Below are 23,344 nucleotides of genomic sequence, written 5' to 3' on the forward strand. Positions count from 1 at the left end.
TTATAAAAAATTTTTTAAAAAATATAATGTCATTAGTTATATGATCTTTATTTTCAATAATTCAAAGATTCCTATCTTCAAATTTATTAATTTATTATATTCACTACATTGCTCGTTGTCTTCTTTTTTACATTATCTTGTAATTAAATATCAAAGTTATAATACAAAACCTGTTATATATATATATATATATATATATATATATATATATATATATATATATATATATATATATTTACCAAGTATTTTATACAAATATAATAAATATTAATATTTTGTTCAATACTTTCACATGATAACCTACGACACACATCACACATGAAACATGTAGAGAAAAAACTACCACTACTAAATATCAATAGGTGTTTGTACGCTAAAGAGTTCATATTACAACTAAAATCTCAGTCATATACACAGCAAGACAAATCTAAAACTTCCTACACCATAATCTCATTGCATGATGAATCCCTCCATGCTGCTACCAGTAACCTAATTGCACATGACACACTCCCAATAAAAAAAATGAGGACATATACTAAAGATGAAAACAATAACAATGCTACCCAAAAGAGAATTAAGAAGAATTAGAGAAATTTAAACCAAAAATAGTATTTATTTAGACTATCGCTTTAAGACTAAGTATTTAGACTAACGTTATTACAAAGTTGCAAACATTTATTTTAGTGACAATTATAATCAATCTCTCATATATTATCTTGCATTTATATACTTTAAATTACCAATTTAAATAAACAAATTCAACATTTATTTACCTATGCATGAACATCTCCTATATAATATTGCATTGATATACTTATTTAAAAATAATTATTGGGCATTATCCCATTCGCGCAAAGCGCGTAAAAAAACTAGTATATATATCTACAATTTTAATAAGAGCCAATAATGTTAGGCCCTTAACTGGAATAAAAAAAATGTCAGTCCTAATTGTTTCTTAAAATGAATGGTTCATATTATTTTGATTTTAGTATTTCTTAATGATTTTCCTTATTTACCCTTTATTATATTATTTTCTTTCATAAATAATCTTAAATTCCGTTAGTATAAACTTTCTTAACGGAATATTCCGTTAACTATTTATTATTCTTAACTTACTCATTAGTTTCTATAAGAAAGGTCTTAGGGTCAAACCACATCCCAATTAGAGTTGACATAATTGTTAAACATATACTACGAATATGTTAAACCAAGAACTTTGAAAATCATTTGATTTTCTTTCATTTTAAAAAATAAATAAATTTAAGTTAAGTTTTTTTTTTTTCGTTTAATTAATCTTATTTTGATTATTAAGAACAAAACTTAATATTTCAATTATGCTTTTATCAATGCATGAAAACTTCTAAAGAATTGAAATTTATAAGTTAATTTTTACTATATTATTATAACAATATATATATATATATATATATATATATATATATATATATATATATATATATATATATATATATATATATATATATATTGTAACCTTATATTACGAATTATTTATTATCATCCTCTATTGATAGTAATTGTCGTTGACAAACTCTCAAAATAATTTGTCTCAACAACAAATGGAAATTAAAAAATCAATGATTTCATTATTGTGGATGAAAAGTATGTATGCTACTTTATTGTTCTTATTAAATTAAAAAATAAATTAGTAGCTACAACAAAAAATAATACATATGCATTTAATTAATTTAGAATTAGATGTTTATAATGCCTCTATTTAAAATGAATTATTCATTATAAAAAAAAATTAAACAGAGATATAATTTCATTAGTTATATTATCTTTATTTTATACAATTCAAAGATTCATTACCTTTAAATTTATTAATTTATTATATTCACTACATTATCTATTGTCTTCTTTTTACATTATCTTGTAATTAAATATCAAAGCTATAATACAAAATATGTTATATATATATATATATATATATATATATATATATATATATATATATATATATATATATTTATTTATTTATTTATCAAGTATTTTGTTCAATACTAACATGATAACCTATGACACACATCTCACAACACATGAAACATGTAGGGGAAATTAAACTACCAGTATCAAATATCAACATGTGCTTGTAAGATAAAGAGTTCATAGCATAACTAAAATTCCAGTCATATACACAACAAGGCAAATCTAAACCTTCCTACACCATAATCTCATTACATGATGAACCCCTCTATACTACCAACAATAACCTAATTGCACATGACATACTACCAATAAAAAAAAAAGAGACATGTACTGAAGATGAAGACAATGACAATGCTACCCAAACGATAATTAGAGAAATTTAAACAAAAGTTATATTTATTTAGACTATCGCTTTTAGACTAAGTATTTAGACTAGCGTTATTACAAAGTTACAAACATTTATTTTGGATTAAGGTTCAAATTGGTCATTGAACGTAACATGAAAATGCAATTAGGCCACCGAACACTCCAAAAACGTGCAATTAAGCCACTGAATACTCCAAATGTATACAATTTCACCGGATAGCAGCTTACCATCAATTTTAGAAGGTTACCTACTTACGTGGTAGTTGAGTTGACATTTTAAATAATTTTTAATAAATTTTAATAATAATTTTAAAAAATTGAAAAAATTTAAATAAAAAATAAAAAATAAAAATAAAAATAAAACAGACGGGGTAGCCGACGGCCACCCTGTCGTTTATATATATATATATATATATATATATATATATATATATATATATATATATATATATATATTAAATATTTTTTATTTTTTAAAAATTTATTATTAAAATTTATTTAAAAATTATTAAAAATGCCAACTCAGCTGCCACGTAAGCAGGTAACCTGCTATCAGGTGAAATTACATATATTTGGAGTGTTCAGTGGCCTACTTACACTTTTTTTTTTTTTCGTTCAATGACCTAATTGCATTTTCAGGTTACATTTAGTGGCCAATTTGAACCTTATTCCATTTATTTTTGTGACAGTTATATATAATCAATCTCTCATATATTATCTTGCATTTATATACTTTAAATTACTGATTTAAATAAACAAATTCAACATTTATTTACCTATGCACGAACATCTTCTATATAATATTGCATTGATATACTTTGAAATACTTATTTAAAAAGAATCATTGGGCATTATCCCATTCGCGCAAAGCGCGTAGAAAAACTAGTAATAATAACTTTAATAAGAGTAAATGAAGGTAAGGGTATAACGGGAATACAAAATGTGTTGGTATAACCGTGTGTTCTAAAAGATTGTATTTTGTGTTCTTTTTATTGTACAAAGGCCAAGTAATTTCCTGATTTATCCTCCTCCTTCTGAATTTTACCCAATATTTAGTGTCAAATTAAACGGAGACCGTTAGTTGAAGGGGCGGTGGCAATTTTGTAGTTTTGCTGAAGTTTGATGGCAGTCTGCACCTGCTGTTCTCCTCCAAAGAAATAACCCGTTTTCATTACAAAGCAAAAGAGTGTCTGCCATTCTTATTTTGTGATTATTTTTTCAATCTCCCCCTTTGAATTTTATTGTTGTTTATTTTCTGGTGGCTTCGCCTTTCTTTCTTCTAGGTCTGGCGAGGTGTAAATCTGTAATTTGGTGTTGGCTAGCGGCGTTGAAACTCCATGGATCTCCCATCTTTCGATCAGTTTAGGAGTTCTAAGTTTTTCAAGATTTATTTAATATTTATGCGGTTTTTTGGAGCTGTTTTGCTCCGTTATTACTGAGAGTTGTCGGTTTCTGCACCTAGGTTAAGCCATTATTAATCACCGAAAGAGACTGACTGATTGATATTCCGACGACTTGGATGATGACTGGTAGTTGTTTGCTAAGTCTTGGAAATTGCATTGGATTTAAATTAGAATTCTTGAACATTGCTGCTGAACGGATTCTACATGCATGGCATTTGAGCTATTTTGCTTTGGCTAAAAAAAATTAAGGGACTAAATATATTCACCTAATTTGTCTTTCTAACCCATCCAAACATATTATATATCTAATTGCTACATCCAAGCATATTCCCATTATTTAAGACAAATAGGATGCCTTCCGGAATTTATTGTGTGGACCACAGTCCACAGAGCTATGTGGATCACGATCTAAAAACAATATTTTTTTTTGCATAATTTTTTTACGTGATTCGTTGCAAAATATATTTTTATAACTTATAATGTACATTATTCTAACTCATAAAATATATTATCTTATTCCAGTAATTTCATTATTCTACGCATAAAATAAATTATTCTACTCATAAAGTATATTATTCTTACTCATAATATTCAACGACGTCATTTTGGTCCACGGTCCATAAAATAATTTGTTGATGCCTTCATGACCCATCCAAACATATTCTCAATTTCCTTATCTTTATTTAGAGTTAATACCCAAATGGTCCCTCGACTATGCCATAATTACCAATTTGGTCCTCAACTACCATTCTTACTCAATTAAGTCCTCAACTATGTAACTTTTACTCAATTAAGTCCTCAACTATACAATTCTTACCCAATTTAGTCCTCAACTATACAATTCTTACCCAATTTAGTCTTCTGTATTAATTTGATTGTTTGTTGACTGTCAAAAGTCGGGATAAAATTATAATTTTACAAGATTTCTCCTTCCTCTCCATTTAGCAGCGCCAAACCATGCAGCAATACACTCCGATCAGATTTCGATCGTCAAAAAATTGTTGAAAATCAAATTCATGGGCTATCCGATGCATAACCACTACTTCGATACTGACAGGTTTAGAACCCAACAGGAGCTTATTGCTACATGGTTTGGCGCTGCTAATGAGGAGGAAGGAGAAAACTTGTAAAATTACAACTTTATTTCTACTTTTGACAGTCAACAAACAGTCAAATTGACAAGGGACTAAATTGGGTAAAAATTGTATAGTTGAGGACTTAATTGGGTAAGAATGATAGTCGAGGACCAAATTGGTAATTACGACATAGTCGAGAGACTATTTTGGGTATTAACTCCTTTATTTATTACAATAGGCAATAAAACTATTTTTGGACAAGTTAAGAATCATATTAAGCAACATTTATTTTTTAACTTAGAGTGATTATCCTCACTTTAGTTTCACACGTTGGGCATTAATTAATTTGCGCAAAGTGCGTATTAAAACTAGTTATTATATACATATATATTATTTCAAAAAATATACATATATATCGTATATCATATATAGTTATTAAGATCAGATTTAGGAATGATATATATAATTGAGTAGAATAATTTAATTATATATATATATATAAATAAATAAATAAATAAATAAATATATATATATATATATATATATATATATATATATATATATATATTAATTTAAAAATAACTTATTAAAAGGTTTGGAATGATATAATAAATTATTTTAAAATTATTTGGTAGATTGGAATGTCACAAAAGTATCCCTTCAATTAGAAATTTTTATTTGTAATTATGAAATTAATTACCATATATAAAAATAGTCTATTAAAAGGTAGGATATTTATTTATATAATAATTATTTCCATATGAACGTATGTAACTGTCAATTCCATAATTACATATAGATATAATAGGATAATACTATATTTATGTATTATTATATACATATATATCGTACATCATATATAGTTATTAGGATCATATTTAGGAATGATATATATATATATATATATATATATATATATATATATATATATATATATGTATATATATATATATATATATATATAATTGGGTAGAATAATTTAATTATATATATTAATTTAAAAGTAACCCATTAAAAGATTTGAAATGATGTAATAAATTATTTTAAAATTATTTGACAGATTAGAATGTCGCAAGTCTCCCTGCTTTTAAGAACTTTTATTTGTAATTATGAAATACAAATACAATTGTTTAGCTAATCATTGATGCATTTCCTTATATATGTAAAATAATTTCCTTAATTTCACAGTTAAGATCAGAAAATTATTCTTATTATTTCAATCATAATATTTTTTTTATATACTGTATTGATTTCTGCATTTTTAAATATATATATAAGATTAATCTAATTTATTTCCAATCAAGTCTATCTTATTTCATGAGAAAATTATATATTGTTCTTCACTTACACCAAACCATCCACTTCACCCCCATTCCAATCAACATGAGTTTTCCCTGCACAAAAATAGCTTTTTATTTACTCACAACCTTATGTTTTGTTGCAATACAAGTGCAAGCTGGCCCAAAAAAGGTCGTTCGAGTCTATGATGTTACCCCAATAAACAACCCTATCCAACCTCCAGCTCAGTTGTTTTTACATTGTAAGTCTAAAATGAACGATCTTGGACTTGTGCGCTTAGTCGAAAATCAAGAGTTTAACATTCATTTCCGCGTTAACTTTTGGGGTACCACTCTATATTGGTGTGATTTTACGTGGGGAAGTCGTACCCAAAGCTTTGACGTATTTGATGCGAAAAATCATGATTGTGATGATGAAAGATATTGCAATTGGCAAGTAAAGTCCGATGGTTTCTACTTTGCTAAAGGAGAATTTCCTAACAATTCCGATTTTTCAAAGAAATTTGATTGGAATCAAAATAGGTAAGTGGGTACTACTTATCAATATCTTTAAAAAAAATATGTAAATAAAGTTTAAGAAGTTTATGTATATTTAATTATTTATAGAATAAATAAATTTATGTAGGGGACCAGGACTATGTGGTCCAATGGTATCCGGGTTGGACTTCCATTTGGAAGGTTGTGAATTCGAGCCTCAGTGGAGGCGTTATTAGCTCTTTGTGTTTCAGTACTTTGAGAAAATATATGAACAGATACTACAATGTAATAGAGCTAGTAGCATTCAAAAAAAAAAAATTTATGTAGGGGAAATTGATTATATTAGTGGGTCTTCCAAAATTTTGGAAGTCTGATATGCTAATTTCTTTTATATATATGATTATTTAAATTATTGTATCGATAATGTCTAATTTAGTTAAGTTGATTTAAATTTATTATTATCTTCATTTCAAATATGTATAAAATATAATTTTTGCATAAAAATATTGTATATCATATATTCAAAATATATACGACAAAGTTATTGTATTGGTGTAAAATAAAACTTCTAATTCGATAAATTTTTCTCGTAACAAAATCAACTTGTAATTCTACACAAATTGAATAATTTTGTGTGTGTGTGTGTGTGCAGTAAAAGGGGCGAGAGCGGAGAGTCCCCATTAAGTGATTCTAAGGATGAAAGCTCTTCTGTCGTCAGAATGAAGAAGATCCCTTAAGCAACAAATTGCTTGGCTAGTTATAATATTCAACATTTTGTGTAATGTTTGACATAATAGGTTGGTAATATTTGTATGAAACATTGTAACTCCGACTTGGACTTGTAATAATTGTTGTTTCAAGATCATCATTCTTACCATTTGCAATTAATGTTTGTTTCCTCGGATCTTGTACTGAGGCAATTAGTTGAAACATCTATCAATTCGATTTCCCAAACATACAATGCTAAATTTGTGGTTACGTTAACTTTAATATAATAATCAGCTGGAATGCTATAGGTTGGCTAGCTGCATATATATGTCCCACAATCTTAGGGTGTGTTTGGTTGGCAAGTTTAGCACTCAGATATAAGTATGAAAATGATTGTTATTGTTTGGTTGACTGGTTTTTAAAACACTACTATGAGTTTGGAATACTCATTAATAAAAAAACTCATTTCCTTACTTTATAAGAGTTTAATCCCATTACTCATCCTTAGATTAATCATTCTCATTCCACCCTATGATGTGCTTTACAACTACCAATAACCCTTTCCTCTTTTAATTATTCTCTTAATTTTTTACTGTGCCTGTGTGGTTAGGTCTAAAATTAGCCCATTCGTCATTTGGTTGAATACTAGTCATATATTCCACTTCATCCTCCTCATCATATCGTCAGTTTCAATATCTGAAGCTTCTAGATCCTCTATCACATCTTCCTCTCTTTCTTCTATAATTGTGTTCTTTCTAATTAAGTTATGTAGGAGACAACAAGCCATATATAATGATGTTGATCACTTGAGTCTTGATCGGAAAAAATGAAGGAGATGCAAGAATCTTCCATTTTCCTTTAAGGAATCCAAAACATTTCTCTATGACATTTCTAGCTCTAGAATGTTTCATATTAAAATACTTAGATTGTGGTTGTCTACCATGAAACTCATTCAAGTGATAGCGTTGCCCTCGATATAGAGCTAGGAATTCCTTAGCATTGCAATAACCAGCATCAACCAAATAATAACAACCTTCAAACACACGTGTCCAAAATTAGTATCTACGAAAGATTTTTGGGCAAATAAAATGACAAAGTATTGATGTATACCTTGAGGGACTCTAAGGCCATTAGTTCTAGATATAGCATCTCGAAGTACACGTCCATCATGTGTTGAACCTTCCCAACCAGGTAGAACATATGTAAATTTCATACTAGATGTACAAACCCCTAACATATTTGTTGTCAAACTAGCTTTCCTAGTCCAATACCTTGATTTGTCACCAAATGGAGGTGTAACTCTAATTAGAGTTCCATCTAAAGCACCTAGACAATTCTAAAAAATAAAGTCAAGAAAAAAGCTAATTAGTTTACACATTTTAAGAAAAGAAATAAAACTAGTATTAAAAAAAAAAAAAAAAAAAAAAAAAAAAAAAAAAAAAAAACCTAATAGTTTACCTTAAAGCACGTCCACCTATCATCTGTGCAATTATCCGTAATTGGCTCGGGAGTTTTAAGCAACACTCCATGCAACTTCAACAGAGCTAATAAACATCGATTAAATTGACGACTTACAGTTTCTCCACTCCTTAAAAAGTCGCGTGATATTGTTCTATTTTTCTTATGATGAGCCAATATGTAAAGAAACATAGCAACAATCTCTTGTATTGGCATGTTCCTAGTACCTCTTAAACCACCGATGTCAGTAACCATCTCACATAATATATCAAATGAGTGTCTATTCATTCGAAGTTCACTTCTACAATATCTATCACTTTACCCAATAAGTGAGAATATATATTTAATTCTAGACATTGATTTTCCAGTTGCATCTCTTAGACTACGCCTCTTCAATGTCTTATAAAGAGTAATAAAGTAATACCATAATGTAATTAATTCCAACATAGCCATAACGATGGCACACATAATTGTGGTCATGCGAAATCGCCTTCGCCTTCGCCTTCGCCTTCTCAAAACAATTGGAAGATGACTCATTTTCTGTTTCAAACAACAAATAATAGAATTAAACAGCTTGTCAATCTTAAGCCTGGTCAAATTTCTAAAATTCGGAAATGAAACCCATAAGGGAAATTCTTATTTTATAAGGGTATGGATTTTTTGATTAATGGGGTATTTCAAACCCATAGTAATGTTTTAAAAACCAGCCAACCAAACACATATAATCACTTTCATACCCATACCCAAGTGCTAAACCCCTCAACCAAACACACCCTAAATTCTGTAATGCTAAGGGTGTGTTTGGTTCGCACATAGGAATTGAAATCGGAATGGGTATCAAATACATGGTAATGGTAATGGATTTTGGTGAAAGTATTTAACATGTTTGGTAGTAGGGTGGAATGGGAATGGTTACTAATAGTAGTGTTTGAGAATGAAACCCTTATTTTATTTGGGTATGAATTTTTCAATTGATGGAGTATTCGAAACCCATAGTAGTGTTCTAAAAACCTATCAACCAAACAACAACAATCACTTTCATACCCATCCCTATGTGCAAAACCCACCAACCAAACACACCCTAACTTAATAGGAGTAAATACCAGTGGACATCCTCCGACTTTGGTGGCACTGTCACTTTTAGTCCTCACCTTTTAAATCAACAACTTCCAGTCCTCCTACTTTTTGTTTCTAACCATCTATGGTCCTTCCGTTACACTTGGTCATTTAATGCCGTTTTCTCAAGGGCAATTCAGTCCATTCTTGAAATTAAAATTAGCTAAAAATTAGGCATTTTAATGAATGCATGGCTCGTAATTTCTTCCAAAAAAATACTTAATACATTAATTATGAAAGGATCGAATTGCCCTTGAGAAAATGACATTAGATGGTCAATTGTAATGGAAGGACTATAAATGATTAGAAACAAAAGTCAGAAGATGTCCACTGGTATTTACTCAATTTAATATTGAGGTAAACTTTACCAATTACTACGTAAAATTCAAATTTCAAATTCCCAAATTACTAAAATCTAAAATCTAAACTTCGACTCCGCTTCGCCGAGGCTGACGACGAATCCGCGAATCCGGGTATCCGACGACGAGCAGCAGCTGCTGACGACGACGCCAAGGGTCCCCGCCCACCCCTGCGAATCTGCAAGCAGCAGCCGACGACGACGCCTCCCGCCCTCCCCCGCGAATCTGCGAGTAGTAGTCGACGACGAAGACTTCGCGCCTCCGCCTCCCACCCTCCCCTGCGAATCTGGTAGGTGTTCTTGATTGATTTGATTCTACATCGTGTGATGGCTTCCAACCTTCGAACTCGTTTGCAGCCCTAGTCTCACGTAAGACAATGAATCTCACATGTAAACTAAAGTCTAAAAACAATATATTAACAATTAGCCCTAGTCCTCTTTTAGTATTTGAGTGCTGATGTTCATGATTTCAAGGGGATTTACAGGGATGAGTGAAATCTAATTGTATTTTTGGCATAATTTTGAGTATTTTGAAATATAGTTGTTTTATTTACTATCATTAGTATTAATATTCTTAAATTTGTGCCCCTAAACCCTGAAACATATTAAGATCACCATATGCACTTGTACTTATTAGGCTTTGTTTTTAGACTCTCACATGTGTGGATATCTACTTAGTTTCATGTTGGTTAAATTGTTTTGTTAAATATTATGATTCTATGGAGTCACTTTTTAATTTTGTTAGTTGTACCCTTGTATTGAGAAATCTTGTGTACTAAATTCGCTTGTGATTTGGATATTGTTTTGAATTATATTATAAAACGGGCGATTAAGTATTGGTTTTGGATGCAGAAACATGTCTTCTAAGAATGAAGATGTTGGTGCTCAAGATGCGGCAGAAAGAATTAAGGCAGCAGCATTATCAGCTGCAAAGGGTCTTAGTCGTGCTCAAGCTGAACGTGCGGCTACTGCTGCAGCTCGGAATGTGAATGCGTATGGGCAAAAGGAGGAAGGGCCGAGCCGATGGCAAGAAAGAAAAGAAGCAAAGAGGCAGATGTACTTGATGAGTACCGAGAAGCAGGTGAGATTGGGTGAGCGGAAAGACCTTAAGACTTCGATGACCTCAATTGGTTCAGCTTCTCAATGTCAAAAGTGTTTCCAGACTGGTCACTGGACATACGAGTGCAAGAATGAGAGAGTTTACATCTCACGGCCATCTCGTACCCAGCAACTGAAAAACCCAAAACTGAGAATGAAGGGATCGGTTTCTTATGATTTAGAGAACCCAGACATTGAGAAAGATGGGAAGAATGAAGATAAAGTGAAGAAGAGTAAAAGAAAGCACAAATCAGATAGCAAGTCTGGTAGTGACAGCGAGGCTTCTGTTTTTGAATCTGACAGTGGTGCAGGGACCAATTCTTCTTCCGCGGGGAGTGAGACAAGTTATTATTCTTCAACTGACTCAGAGGAAGAGAGGAGGAGGCGGAGGAGGAAGAAGAAGAAGAAGCTGCAGCAGAGGAAAAGAAGACACCGGAGGTCCAGCTCAACATCCGAGTCCTCTGATTCATCCTCAGATTCAGAATCAGATTCCGAGGATCGCTCTAGCAGAAAGAAGAGCAGCAGGAGGCAGAGTAGAAGGCGCTGAGCCAGTGAAGCAGAGAGAAGATTCAGCATATGTCAGATAATGCCTTGAAATGAATGTGGCAGCAAACGATTTTCCCAGGTCTTTATCCTACATTTTAACCTTAGGTAGTATGCTTGTTTGCAAGAATTCCAGGATTTCAAAGACGTTTGTTTCTATTTTATCTTGCATTTAGTTTGGATAGATCAGTTATATTATAATTGTGTGTTTGGTTACTCTATAAGAATTTGCAAATATAATTAGATAATGTCCTTGCATGCTTGTTTATATGAATGTAAGAAACTATTGTGTCTGTTCGTTTAGGATTTGAAACAGGGTGATGACTGTCAATTTGATTCTCTTGCTTCTTATAATTAATGTTTTTTTTTTTTTTAAATTACATTATTTTGTAATAATTTAAGAAATAAATTTAACTTTAACACAAATACATGAATCACACTATGAACATTAATAATTTGTAATTGGTTTATGATTATACTGTAATTTTATAATCTAACCACGAATATGAGGTATTTGATCTAATTTGATTATAAATTTCTTTTATTTATTTTGATACAAACAATCTGTTTACAACATAATTTTATATTGCAAACAAGTTGTTATTTGCATAATTAAACTACTACTTGTAGAAGAGAATTTATGCTGCAAACATCAATAAGACTTGATTGCTATTATAGGTGCAAATGAGTCAAGCCACTCGCGAGCACATGCATACAAGTGATACACTAGCTACTTGCTTCATTCTAATGATAATCATTTGATTAAGTAACAGTACCTTCTCAACTTAGTCCTCACTGTTTGATCAATCCACGCCAAGGGTCAACTCCAAAGTCACCTTGCTAGATGATCTGGTCTTCCAATGCCTTTCAGAGAAAATGATGATTGAGTTTGGGTTTGGGTTTGGATTTAAGAATTTGGATGATTCTTTTTGCTTAGAATGCTTGTTATAGCTCGAAAGTTTTTTCTGCCTTAGCTTGTGATTTCAAGAATTCTTTCCGTCATCATCATGATCAAAGCATGGTTCTCCTTTTATAGACATAAATAGTTGAGGGCTAGTTTTGAAATTCAAATTTGCTGTTAAGTGGTAGCCATCCAAAAACTGCCATAATTTCCAAATTTGTACTGTCATGATCCATAGGGTAAAGACTACTTCCCTATTTATGTAATAAGCACACTTTGATCCAAAAAATTTCATTGTTGTTTATCACAATTTTATCTCTACTATAAACCTACGTGTTAGACAACTTTAGAAGATGTCTAACAACTCTTTTTATCCTTCCTCTTGAGATTGATACATTCTTTTTGCATTGAGAGTTTTTTTTTTTTTTTTTTTTTTTTTTTTTTTTTTTTTTAATCGCATTGAGAGATTATTCATTGGTATTTTGACAAGTTGTGTGTGCAGATCAGATAGACTATTAAACACCCACTTAAGTTGTGCCACTTATACTTCTTTGACTACTTCTTCCTAATATGCTTTCTTCTGATTTGAATCCTTCCAAGTGCCACTCCTTCCGGATCATCTTCTTCAAACTACGCCTTCATTCGAGTGAGATCTTCCCAAGATCATATAGAATTACAATTTTACAATGGTGAAAGTTTGAGGGGTTTATTATATCTAATATTACAATTAGTTAGCATCATCAAAATCTATAAATCATTGTCCCTAACAATTATATTATGTATTTTCAGTGAATATCCCAACTCTAGTACAGTAACGACAAACGTAACTCCAAGCACTTATTTTATCACCTCACATATTGGCCAATGTATTATAATTCTAATATCAAGTCTTTATAGAATTCAAACTACACCATTATTCCATAATAAACATCAGTATATATATTATGACACTGATATTATAGAGTAACATACAAAAGTTATTCTGTAACACACCATTTACTGAGGATTCTATAGAATGAACCAAAGGAATCTGTTGGAACACTAAGGGAAATGTTTATACTCCTCGTGCTTGAAGATGAAAATGTAAGTAATCAATAAACCAGTTTCTCCTTGAATTAAAAAAAAATACAATTCATGTACCCTAATGATTCATACTAATTTTATAAATATGAACTTGATAATGATGTAGATGCAAAATATATGTGGAAAATTATTAACGAAACTATAAATGTTGTGGCATCAATATTTGGACAATGTATAGAAAAGTTATTGTCATTATGTAGTGAACAAGTTATGGTAAAGGAACATGTATTACGCATGAACCTTCTACAAAAATTTAATAAGTTAATATTTAATTTCATTCTCAATTATAATGATTTTTTTTCTCGATTTAGTCCTAAACATTTTTTTGGGCTTAATTTAGTCCTGGACTTTGATAGTTTTACCAAATTGAGTTCTTAGCTATTAGAATTGAGGACTAAATCGAGAAAAACTATTCTAGTCAATGACTAAATTGAGTAAAATCATTATAGTCGATGACTAAATTTGGTAAAACCACTATAGTCGATGACTAAATTGGCATTAATATAGGAGAAATTACTATGCTATGTTAACAGATGACTCAATTTGGTAAAATTAACCATCAAAGTCCAAGACCTAATTAAATACAAAAAGGCGTATAGGACTAAATTGAGAAAAATTATTATAATTGAAGACTAAATTGGATGTCAACTCAAAATTTAATCTTGTAATCAAACACTTGTGATCTTTTTTTAATAATAATTATTATTTGTATCAATACTTTCACATGGGCATTCATGTTCAATCATCTTATTACATATGAATCTTGTAGAACAAAAAACTAGTAATATTTTAAAATATTACCAAGCGCTTGAAAAATCACGAGTACATAATAATGAAATTAAGATTCCAATTACAAGTAAAAAAAGTTGACAATTGCGCAACACGCTTGAAAAAACTCTAGTTACAATGTTACATTAATAAATCTAGATTTATGATGTAATATTAACCCTGCTAGTGTTGCCAAGTACAAAAACGAAGAACTGATCGAATTGAGTCCCGGTAACAAGGGACAGAAATGATGGTAATGTTTTCATTGAAGAAATAATAAGTGTGTAATGATTAACCGGCATAATTACTGTTAAAGCATCCAGTTTGGCACCATCCCACTTAAATTAACAACTCTAACATTCTCAGTTTGGCACCGTCCCACAAATTGTGGATATTAAATTCCAGGGGTAATGATTAATTGCTACCATTAAACCATACCATCCAGCACCATTTAGTAAGTTGCGCACATAAAATTATGAAAACTTTTCTTACCCCTCTTAATTTTTCCCTCCTAAATCCCCTCTATTTTTTTTAAAAAAATTTTTTTGCAAAAGAAGGGACCTGAAGCCCCGTTAAGTGATTCTCCGGGTACAGTTTCCCCTGATATCAACATGGAGGAGATCTTCTAAACAATCTGGAAGTTCTTCTAAAACAATCGTACCCCACACACTATCTTGCCCGAGGACCAAGGTTGGCGAGTCTGGCAGCGCACTTATTGCCCTCCCTCCAAACATGCCTGATTTTAACCGTTCTCAAATTCTACACCAATCTTCGTTCTACGCTAAGCTCCCATGGGGTTCAGGTCTTGATTAGCCTGAGCCTCATTTTTCATCATGTTAACCACTACCTCGTTGTCCATTTTAATCACCACCTTATCCCAACCTCTCCCAGTAACCAATTTCAGGCCTTCTCTCAAACCCCACATCTCAACGAGCTGATGCTAGTAGTGATCCCAATGTTAACAGTGAAACCAATTGTCCACTCACCTCGATGATCCTGAATCACAGCACCTGCACTAGTCCAACCGGTACCAGTTTTCTTAGCTCCGTCCGTGTTCAATTTAAGCCAACCTTCTTCCGATGGAGACCACCCTACCCATCTAAATCCGCAATGGTCAAGATTAGTCGCTTCCTTATGTAAAATCCTGGATTCTTAGGTAAGCTTAGTAGCATTCATCACCACTTCATGACATGCCTTATAATTACTGAGTGTCGTGAATTGATTGTTCTCACTAACTTTAATTAAAAAAAATAATAATAATAATAAAGTAATCAATCAAACAATGTCATATCAATTCAAGAGGAAATTCTTTTAGAGGTAATGATTAGGATTACTTTAAAATTATATATACTTCTTAGTTCTTGAACCACTCACTATTATTCATGATATGTTTAATGTAGGTTTTTTTAAAAACACACCAAAAAAGGGTAAAACATGGAGTGAGAATTCTTATTAATCACGATTCATACATGTACATATTAATCTCATAACAAATGGAATTGAAATTAATTTTAACTCGTAAATCACGATTCATATGACATGGACATACCATTCTCATAAAGAATAGAATTGAAATTATTTTTAACAGATTTTTTTTTTAAAAATTTTTTTACTAGTAGAATACCAAATCATGTCACTCTCGTACGCATTCACTCCTATAATTAGTTCGTGCAGATCAAGTTTTGATATAAAAAATTCACTCGTGATGAGTAATGGATCATATTCAAAATTTAACCATTAGAGTAGGAAGGAAAAAAGAATTTTCCCTTATTTCCCATTAACTAATTTATAAGTTTGTGTATATATTGTTAGATATACAATAGTCTAACTATATGTACCATAGTATACGAGAAACCTAACCTCGTATGATAGCGGAAGCGTAGCCGTGTTGATCTCCAGCCATAGTTGATGTTTCTGTTGTGTTGCCTCTTAACGATAGACCGTCAGCCATGTTTTGTCTCAGACCTGACTCAGAACCCTAGATGGTGTATCGGTATCTACTGAGCGGTCTATCTACTGAGCGGTCTGAGTACCGTAACTGAATGTGCTATCTAATCCATAATCCTGTATCCCATCAATCCAGGTTATATTAGGCACAGAGTTTGGTTGACTAACAACTACTAGTTATTAAGTCCAACCAGACCACTTAATAAGCCTAGTCAACTTGCACCACTTAATTAAGGCCCTAATATATAATATATAATATATATTATTAGGGAAAATCTTACATTCTCCCACTTGGTGCAAGTACTAGCACAACCTTCATCAAAGAACAAAACACACGAATCATAGTGATATGTCATCTATTTAATCATAGTAGTATCCATTATGGTCACATGCATTTTAATTCTCCAACTTAGGTCCTTAATGAACAAACCCTATGTTTATTCTCGGTACCTTAAGGGATGTTTCTCAAAATACATTATGTGCACAACTGAAGGAGAAAACGCATCCAAATTGTACAAAAGAGTACACTGTATGATCTCTAAAACTTTATAAGCATGTCTTAAGTAAAGATCTCTTAATGTTAGCATAATGCTAACTGTATTCCATGACTTCTTTATAAGTTAACTTTAAGTACTATCTCTAACAGCTAAGAGCTTGGAGTTGACACGTCTGTCACTCCCACTCATCAAAAATAGCCAAAAGATAGTCAAGTCACAGAAGCATTCCAATAACTTAGACAATAAACCAAAGGTCTAAGTCCATAAATTTGGAATCTTAATCATACACCATAACTTCCCAAATAACTTCAATGTCCATTTTAAATGAACTGAACATAATGAGTCTTACTTTTATGTCCCACAAAATTGTTTTGAGCCTTACAACCGAAATGACCCAGGATCAATTTTGAAGAAACTAAAGACTCTATTAATCACTGAAGAATTTATTAAATGACAGTGCACCACAAATTAAATGTTTTTGTTCTAATAAATTCCTTGGTTACAACATTTTCATAAATATGTTGCACGACCAAATGTTCAATAATTTGAACTTATGAATTTATATGAACGAATACAAGATTAATACTTGTGTAATATTTTGGACTTATTGTTTAACATACAATCCAATTTGGAATGTATGAATACAATAGTTAAATCCAAAAACTTTAGTGGAGTATCTTAATGATCTTTTGCTAAATGATCACTCCCACTGATTAAAACATTCTTCAGCGAAATTAATAAAATGAACTTAATAACATACAAACTCATAATTGATTTATTGACCAACTAACAAATGAAGACACAATTCCCCACCATTAGTTGGGCATACTAAATAATCAATTTTTGGTTCCAATTAAAGTCCAACTAAATAATGAAGATATAATTCCCCACCATAGTTGGACATACTAAAAGAAAACAACATACATCTTTCAAAACCAAGTTAGAATTGGCTCAAAAGATACATTTTAACATTATTGGAATCCAAGAGGTATGTCAAATCACATAACTTACTACAGTTAGTCCGAAGAACCGAGAAAGATTCGTGGATTAATTAATAGAAGTGACTAAATTTTGGGAAGTGACTGAAAAAACATGTTTTGTCAATGCAAATCATGAAACTTAGAATTATAATTGAACTAAATTTATAAATTCTAAGAATTGTGATAAAATTATTATCTAATGGGTTAAGGGATTTATTGACATAAATTTTGCCTGTGGGCTAAATTTTTAATTCTATTAAACCCAATTAAGAAGCCCTTATGATAATATTTTTCACAATTACTAAAGAGCCAGAAGAATCTAGTGACATAAAACTTGCCTGTGCGCTAAAGTTTTACTCAATTAGATCCAACTGAAAAATTTATTTATGATGAAACCATTATCAAATGAGTTGAAGAATCAAATGACATAAAACTTGCCTGTAGGCTAAAGTTTTAGTCAATAAGATTCATTGCTATCATTATGATAAAAAACTTAAGAGATCATGCTCATTTTCTTAATCCCTGTGGGCAAATTAAGAAATATGATCTAAAGTTTACATCATAAAATTAAACTTCATGATAGAATTGGAAATTATTTACAAATAACCATAAAGCAAATAAATAAATTTATTTCTATCATCACTGATAAAACTACTAAACTACATTCCGATACATAATTGCCTGTGGGCTAAATTACGACCGTAGTCCAGTATTTAATCCTGATTAATCATACAAATATAACGAAATTGCCTGTGGGCTAAATTTCATCATATTACATACAATTAATCACAAAAGATATATCCAAAACTTTATGTGATCAAAATAAACCTCTTAATATATAATTTTAACAGATTAAGGATGCTGTGGCTACTCCAAAACCAAATTAAAATTATAAGATCACTAGACAATTATCAATTCCTTGCCTAAACTTTATGTGATTAAAACTTAATAATCTTAGGTAGCTGAATATGCTGTAGCTATTCCTTAATTAACCAAGATTGAAAACTTAAGAGACTTCAGTAAATTAAAGATGCTTTGACTATTCTTTAATGAACCGAAATCAAATCACATTGGCAAGGAATACTTAAAATTTTGACAAACAGATTATACCAGATTGTGATGGGAAAATCTAAATATACTCCAAGGAAAGGTGGTTAGAGACTAAGTCTCACTGAAAACCAATTCCTTAAATAGAGTATCAATTTAAAGAGACTAGTGGCACAAGATGTTCTTAAGTCATGGCCATTAAAACTAGTATGTCTCACCGATTCATATATACTTAATGTATAACTGTTTGGGGGTATGAACCTAAAACTGTAGGGTATACACCAAAAAACTGTAGGGTATACACCAAAAAACTGTAGGGTATACACCAAAAAACTGTAGGGTTCACCTATGATTAAAGCTTAAATGGTGAACTAAAAATAGCGGACTAAACGTGCTTAAATTCAGGCACTACCGCAACTAAAGTTTATGCACAAGTCCAACTTAAATAGGAACTAATATAATTCCATCTCAAAGTATGCATTGCTAAAGGCATAATAAAATTGCATAATTTAAAACATAATAATATGCTTAGGACGAATATGCATAAAATTAAACATTAAACTCATATATTCCAAATAAATTGCATAACTTAAAGCAATTTACAATATGAGATTTTAAAGTATAAACTTAATATTCAAACACCGATGAGTCCAAACCAAAAGAGACCCAACATTTTGAATAATAATGTACTGAATATATACTTTAAATTTTTATTTTTTTTTTAAACTGTAAGCCCATAGGAAAATGTTTTAATGCATAAAGATCAAATTTATGAAAAATAACTGAATTTACAAATTCAAACAATATCAAACCAAAAGGATATGGTAGCATTTGTAAATTAAAATCTCACAAACCCTAATTGCATAATTAAACTTAATATTATGCACTTAAAGTGATCGAATGCATAACACAATCTAAAAAGTATGAACCAACTAAAGAATATGAATTTATACCAAATATTCATACTTAACCAAACATGGGCAATCAGAACTAAAATCATAATTCCAAGAACTAAATGAATTATGGAATTAATGGCAAAAGTCAATTGCCTAGAAAATATGTTTTTCCAAGATTACTAAATTGATTCAAAATCACTCTCCATAACCCAGTTGATAATATTATTATTATTAATGGCAAAATTGCAAATAACCAAAATAGCAATAAATAGCCATAATAATATTATCACATTAAGTAGGAGACTAAATATGGAAAAATAATGGTCAAAACCGCTAACACTTATAAATATTTTCGGATAAAATTTTGAAAACTTAATAAAATTTGAAGTCCAGAAAATATTAATGTCCAGAAAATTATTTTCTGAACTGGAGTATTGTCACATAAATTTATTTGGAAACAGTTCAAGGTGCATTACTGAATACCATAACAATATTAATGTCATCATTAATTAACTAATTATTAATAGCAATAAGTAACATTATAATCACTATTAACATTAAAAATAACTACAAAGTAAAGTATGGTAATGCACCTTTAAATGTTTTTCTTTTTCTAAAGATAAAATATGTGACTAGTCCAAATTAGCGGTTTAACTATAACCGTAGCACTAATTATCAAAAATAACCGTAAAAGATAATTAATGGCTAACCTTAATGATGCAAACCGCATATGCCCATTGCGCTAACAACGACGACGATCCACAAGAGAAGAAAAAACTCCAGAATTCTCCCAATCTTCACTATCGGTGTCGACGCAGCGTCCAATGGTACGTTAAAAAATTTATTGGTAGGACTTAATTACCAACATTAATAGTCATGTAAAATGAAGTGGTAATCATACCAATGCACCAAATATAGCAGATTACCATTAAATGATAATTATTATGAAAAGTAATAAAATGAGATTAGCCCCTAAACTTAATAACAGTAATTAATAATGCTAATTAATAATAATTACAATAAAGGCAAAACTGTAATTAAGGGATGCCAAATACTAATCTCAATTTACCACATAATAATTAATCATGACTATTATGATACTAAGGGAGACTGAAGTTAAGGTAATAACAAAATTACCATTGTGCAAACAATATACCAACTATATTGTTTTTGCCATAAAATTAAAGACTTAATATTATTATTAAGGCCCTGAAAAACTATTAAGAGATTAAAAAATTTAATCAACTTAAACAATATTTACAGTTCTTAATGCCAAAATAACAATTAAATCCTTAATGTCTCTAAACAGGCTAAGACAATAATTATAGCATTTAATCACTTAAATTAGGCTCATAAACCTCAATGGCCCAAGTGAATTATAACATGGATGAAAAATGGTCTAACACTGAAGTAGACCCAAAACTTAATATTATTACAAACGATGAATACCAAAAATGGTAGTTAGTAATAAATAAAACTTAATAAACATGTTATAAGGGGCTATAATTATTATTAAAATATCAATCAAAATGGTGGGGTACATACTTTAATATGACCCAAGATAGGTCCCAAATAGCTTGTTCAAAATAGGTTCTAAAGTCCCAGAGACACATAAAATTAAAATGTTCTCAAAATTAAGAGGAAACCAAACAAGCTGCTTTAGTAGGTCATAATGCCTAAAATTGACCTACGGATCCAAAATTGAATGATATTTAAAAATGAATTTATGAGTTAACAATATGCTAAATCCAACCTTAATGCATGCTTTTACGAATGTATAATTATAATGATAATTTATATATATACGTAACATGCTTGGATTTGCATATTAATATATTATTAACTCATATATCTTAAATAAATTGCAACACTCGAGGCAATTTAATTTGCATCTTAACTTTAAATTAAAATTCAAATAGCAAATTAAAACTTAATATTTGCTCCAAATTGAATCATAATTTAATAATTAATTAAGGAAGAATTAAACTGAAAAATTAACTAGAAGAAGTCTAAATATGATGGTGAAAGCTGAAGAAGCCCGAAATACTAAAATAGGCTCCATTATATTTTTTAAAAAATATAATCCAGGTCTGGCCAAATGGGCCAGACCCGGCCCATATTCTATAATCCATCATCTTCTTCATCTTCATGTTAACCAGCCATGAACCCTAGCAGCCGAGGAGACCGTAGCTCCGACGAACAGCAGCAAAAATAGTCGCCGGCGTCGCCTGAAAGAGATGAAGGCAGCAGTGACGTCACCGGGCAATTCCAGCTCCGCCTCCGCCACCAAGTCTCGTCACAACGCCAACGCCTCCTCCATCCGACTGCCGCGACGCAACCGGCCAGGCGACGATCTGCAGCGCTCGACGTTCCTTCGCGCCGTGCGTTCGTCACCGTCGGTCTACTGTCATCAGCCATAACCAACGCCACTGAAGGTCTGAAGCGACGAGGGGCAGCGACGGCCGGATCGAGCGTCGCCTGAAGGGGAGATTACGGCAGCAGGCCGGGAACCCAGCCCACCTTCGCCGTTTCTCCTTTCGCAGAGCCAACGTTCGCCGTCGTCCTCCGTCGTGACGCCGCCTGAAGCCCGAATCGCGCCTCCGCCGTCGCAGTTGAGTTGCCGGAAAAAATAAACCGGCAATAGCTTATAGGCAGTAGGTAATTTAGATCCATTAATTTTGAAAAACAAATCAAAATTTTGCTTAAGGATGAAAATTCAATTTCAGCAGTCCATGTTAATTCTTTCGAATATACACAAATTATAAAACCAAATAGATATATGCATATTTCGAAGAATTAATACACAAAATATATACCAAGAACTCAATGTATATAAAACAAATTAATGTTGTTTTAGGCAAAACAATTAACCAGGCAGAGATTATAAAGGCTCTGATACCAAATGTTAGATATACAATAGTCTAACTATATGTACCATAGTATACGAGAAACCTAACCTCGTATGATAGCGGAAGCGTAGCCGTGTTGATCTCCAGCCATAATTGATGTTTCTGTTGTGTTGCCTCTTAACGGTAGACCGTCAGCTATGTTTTGTCTCAGACCTGACTCAGAACCCTAGATGGTGTATCGGTATCTACTGAGCGGTCTGAGTACCGTAACTGAATGTGCTATCTAATCCATAATCCTGTATCCCATCAATCCAGGTTATATTAGGCACAGGGTTTGGTTGACTAACAACTACTAGTTATTAAGTCCAACCAAACCACTTAATAAGCCTAGTCAACTTGCACCACTTAATTAAGGCCCTAATATATAATATATATTATTAGGGAAAATCTTATATATATATATATATATATATATATATATATATATATATATATATAAAATCTTAAAACAAGGAGTTAAATTTTGTG

The 23,344-nt window shown here is 31.1% G+C and overlaps 1 protein-coding gene across 3 annotated transcripts; it reads left to right on the plus strand.

Annotated features, from left to right (window-relative positions):
* Positions 1 to 10,244: 10,244 nt before the first annotated feature.
* LOC109174644 (zinc finger CCHC domain-containing protein 10) lies at positions 10,245 to 12,067 on the plus strand. Of its 3 annotated transcripts, none has more exons than XM_019323915.1 (2): positions 10,245 to 10,497; positions 11,052 to 12,067. In XM_019323915.1, the coding sequence occupies exon 2, from the start codon at positions 11,064 to 11,066 to the stop codon at positions 11,850 to 11,852; it is 789 nt and encodes a 262-aa protein (XP_019179460.1). In that variant the 5' UTR covers positions 10,245 to 10,497; positions 11,052 to 11,063; the 3' UTR covers positions 11,853 to 12,067. The 3 variants fall into 3 exon arrangements, with proteins under 3 accessions (XP_019179460.1, XP_019179459.1, XP_019179461.1); XM_019323914.1 differs by having other exon boundaries at positions 11,060 to 12,067; XM_019323916.1 differs by having other exon boundaries at positions 10,245 to 10,441; positions 11,057 to 12,067.
* Positions 12,068 to 23,344: the final 11,277 nt, after the last annotated feature.

The sequence above is a fragment of the Ipomoea nil genome, unplaced genomic scaffold (assembly GCF_001879475.1).
Source record: "Ipomoea nil cultivar Tokyo-kokei standard unplaced genomic scaffold, Asagao_1.1 scaffold0642, whole genome shotgun sequence".
Classification (NCBI taxonomy): Eukaryota; Viridiplantae; Streptophyta; class Magnoliopsida; order Solanales; family Convolvulaceae; genus Ipomoea; species Ipomoea nil.

Excerpts from the sequence above, each read along its gene's own strand:
- LOC109174644 (XM_019323915.1), top strand. The coding sequence starts at position 11,064 with ATGTCTTCTAAGAATGAAGATGTTGGTGCTCAAGATGCGGCAGAAAGA.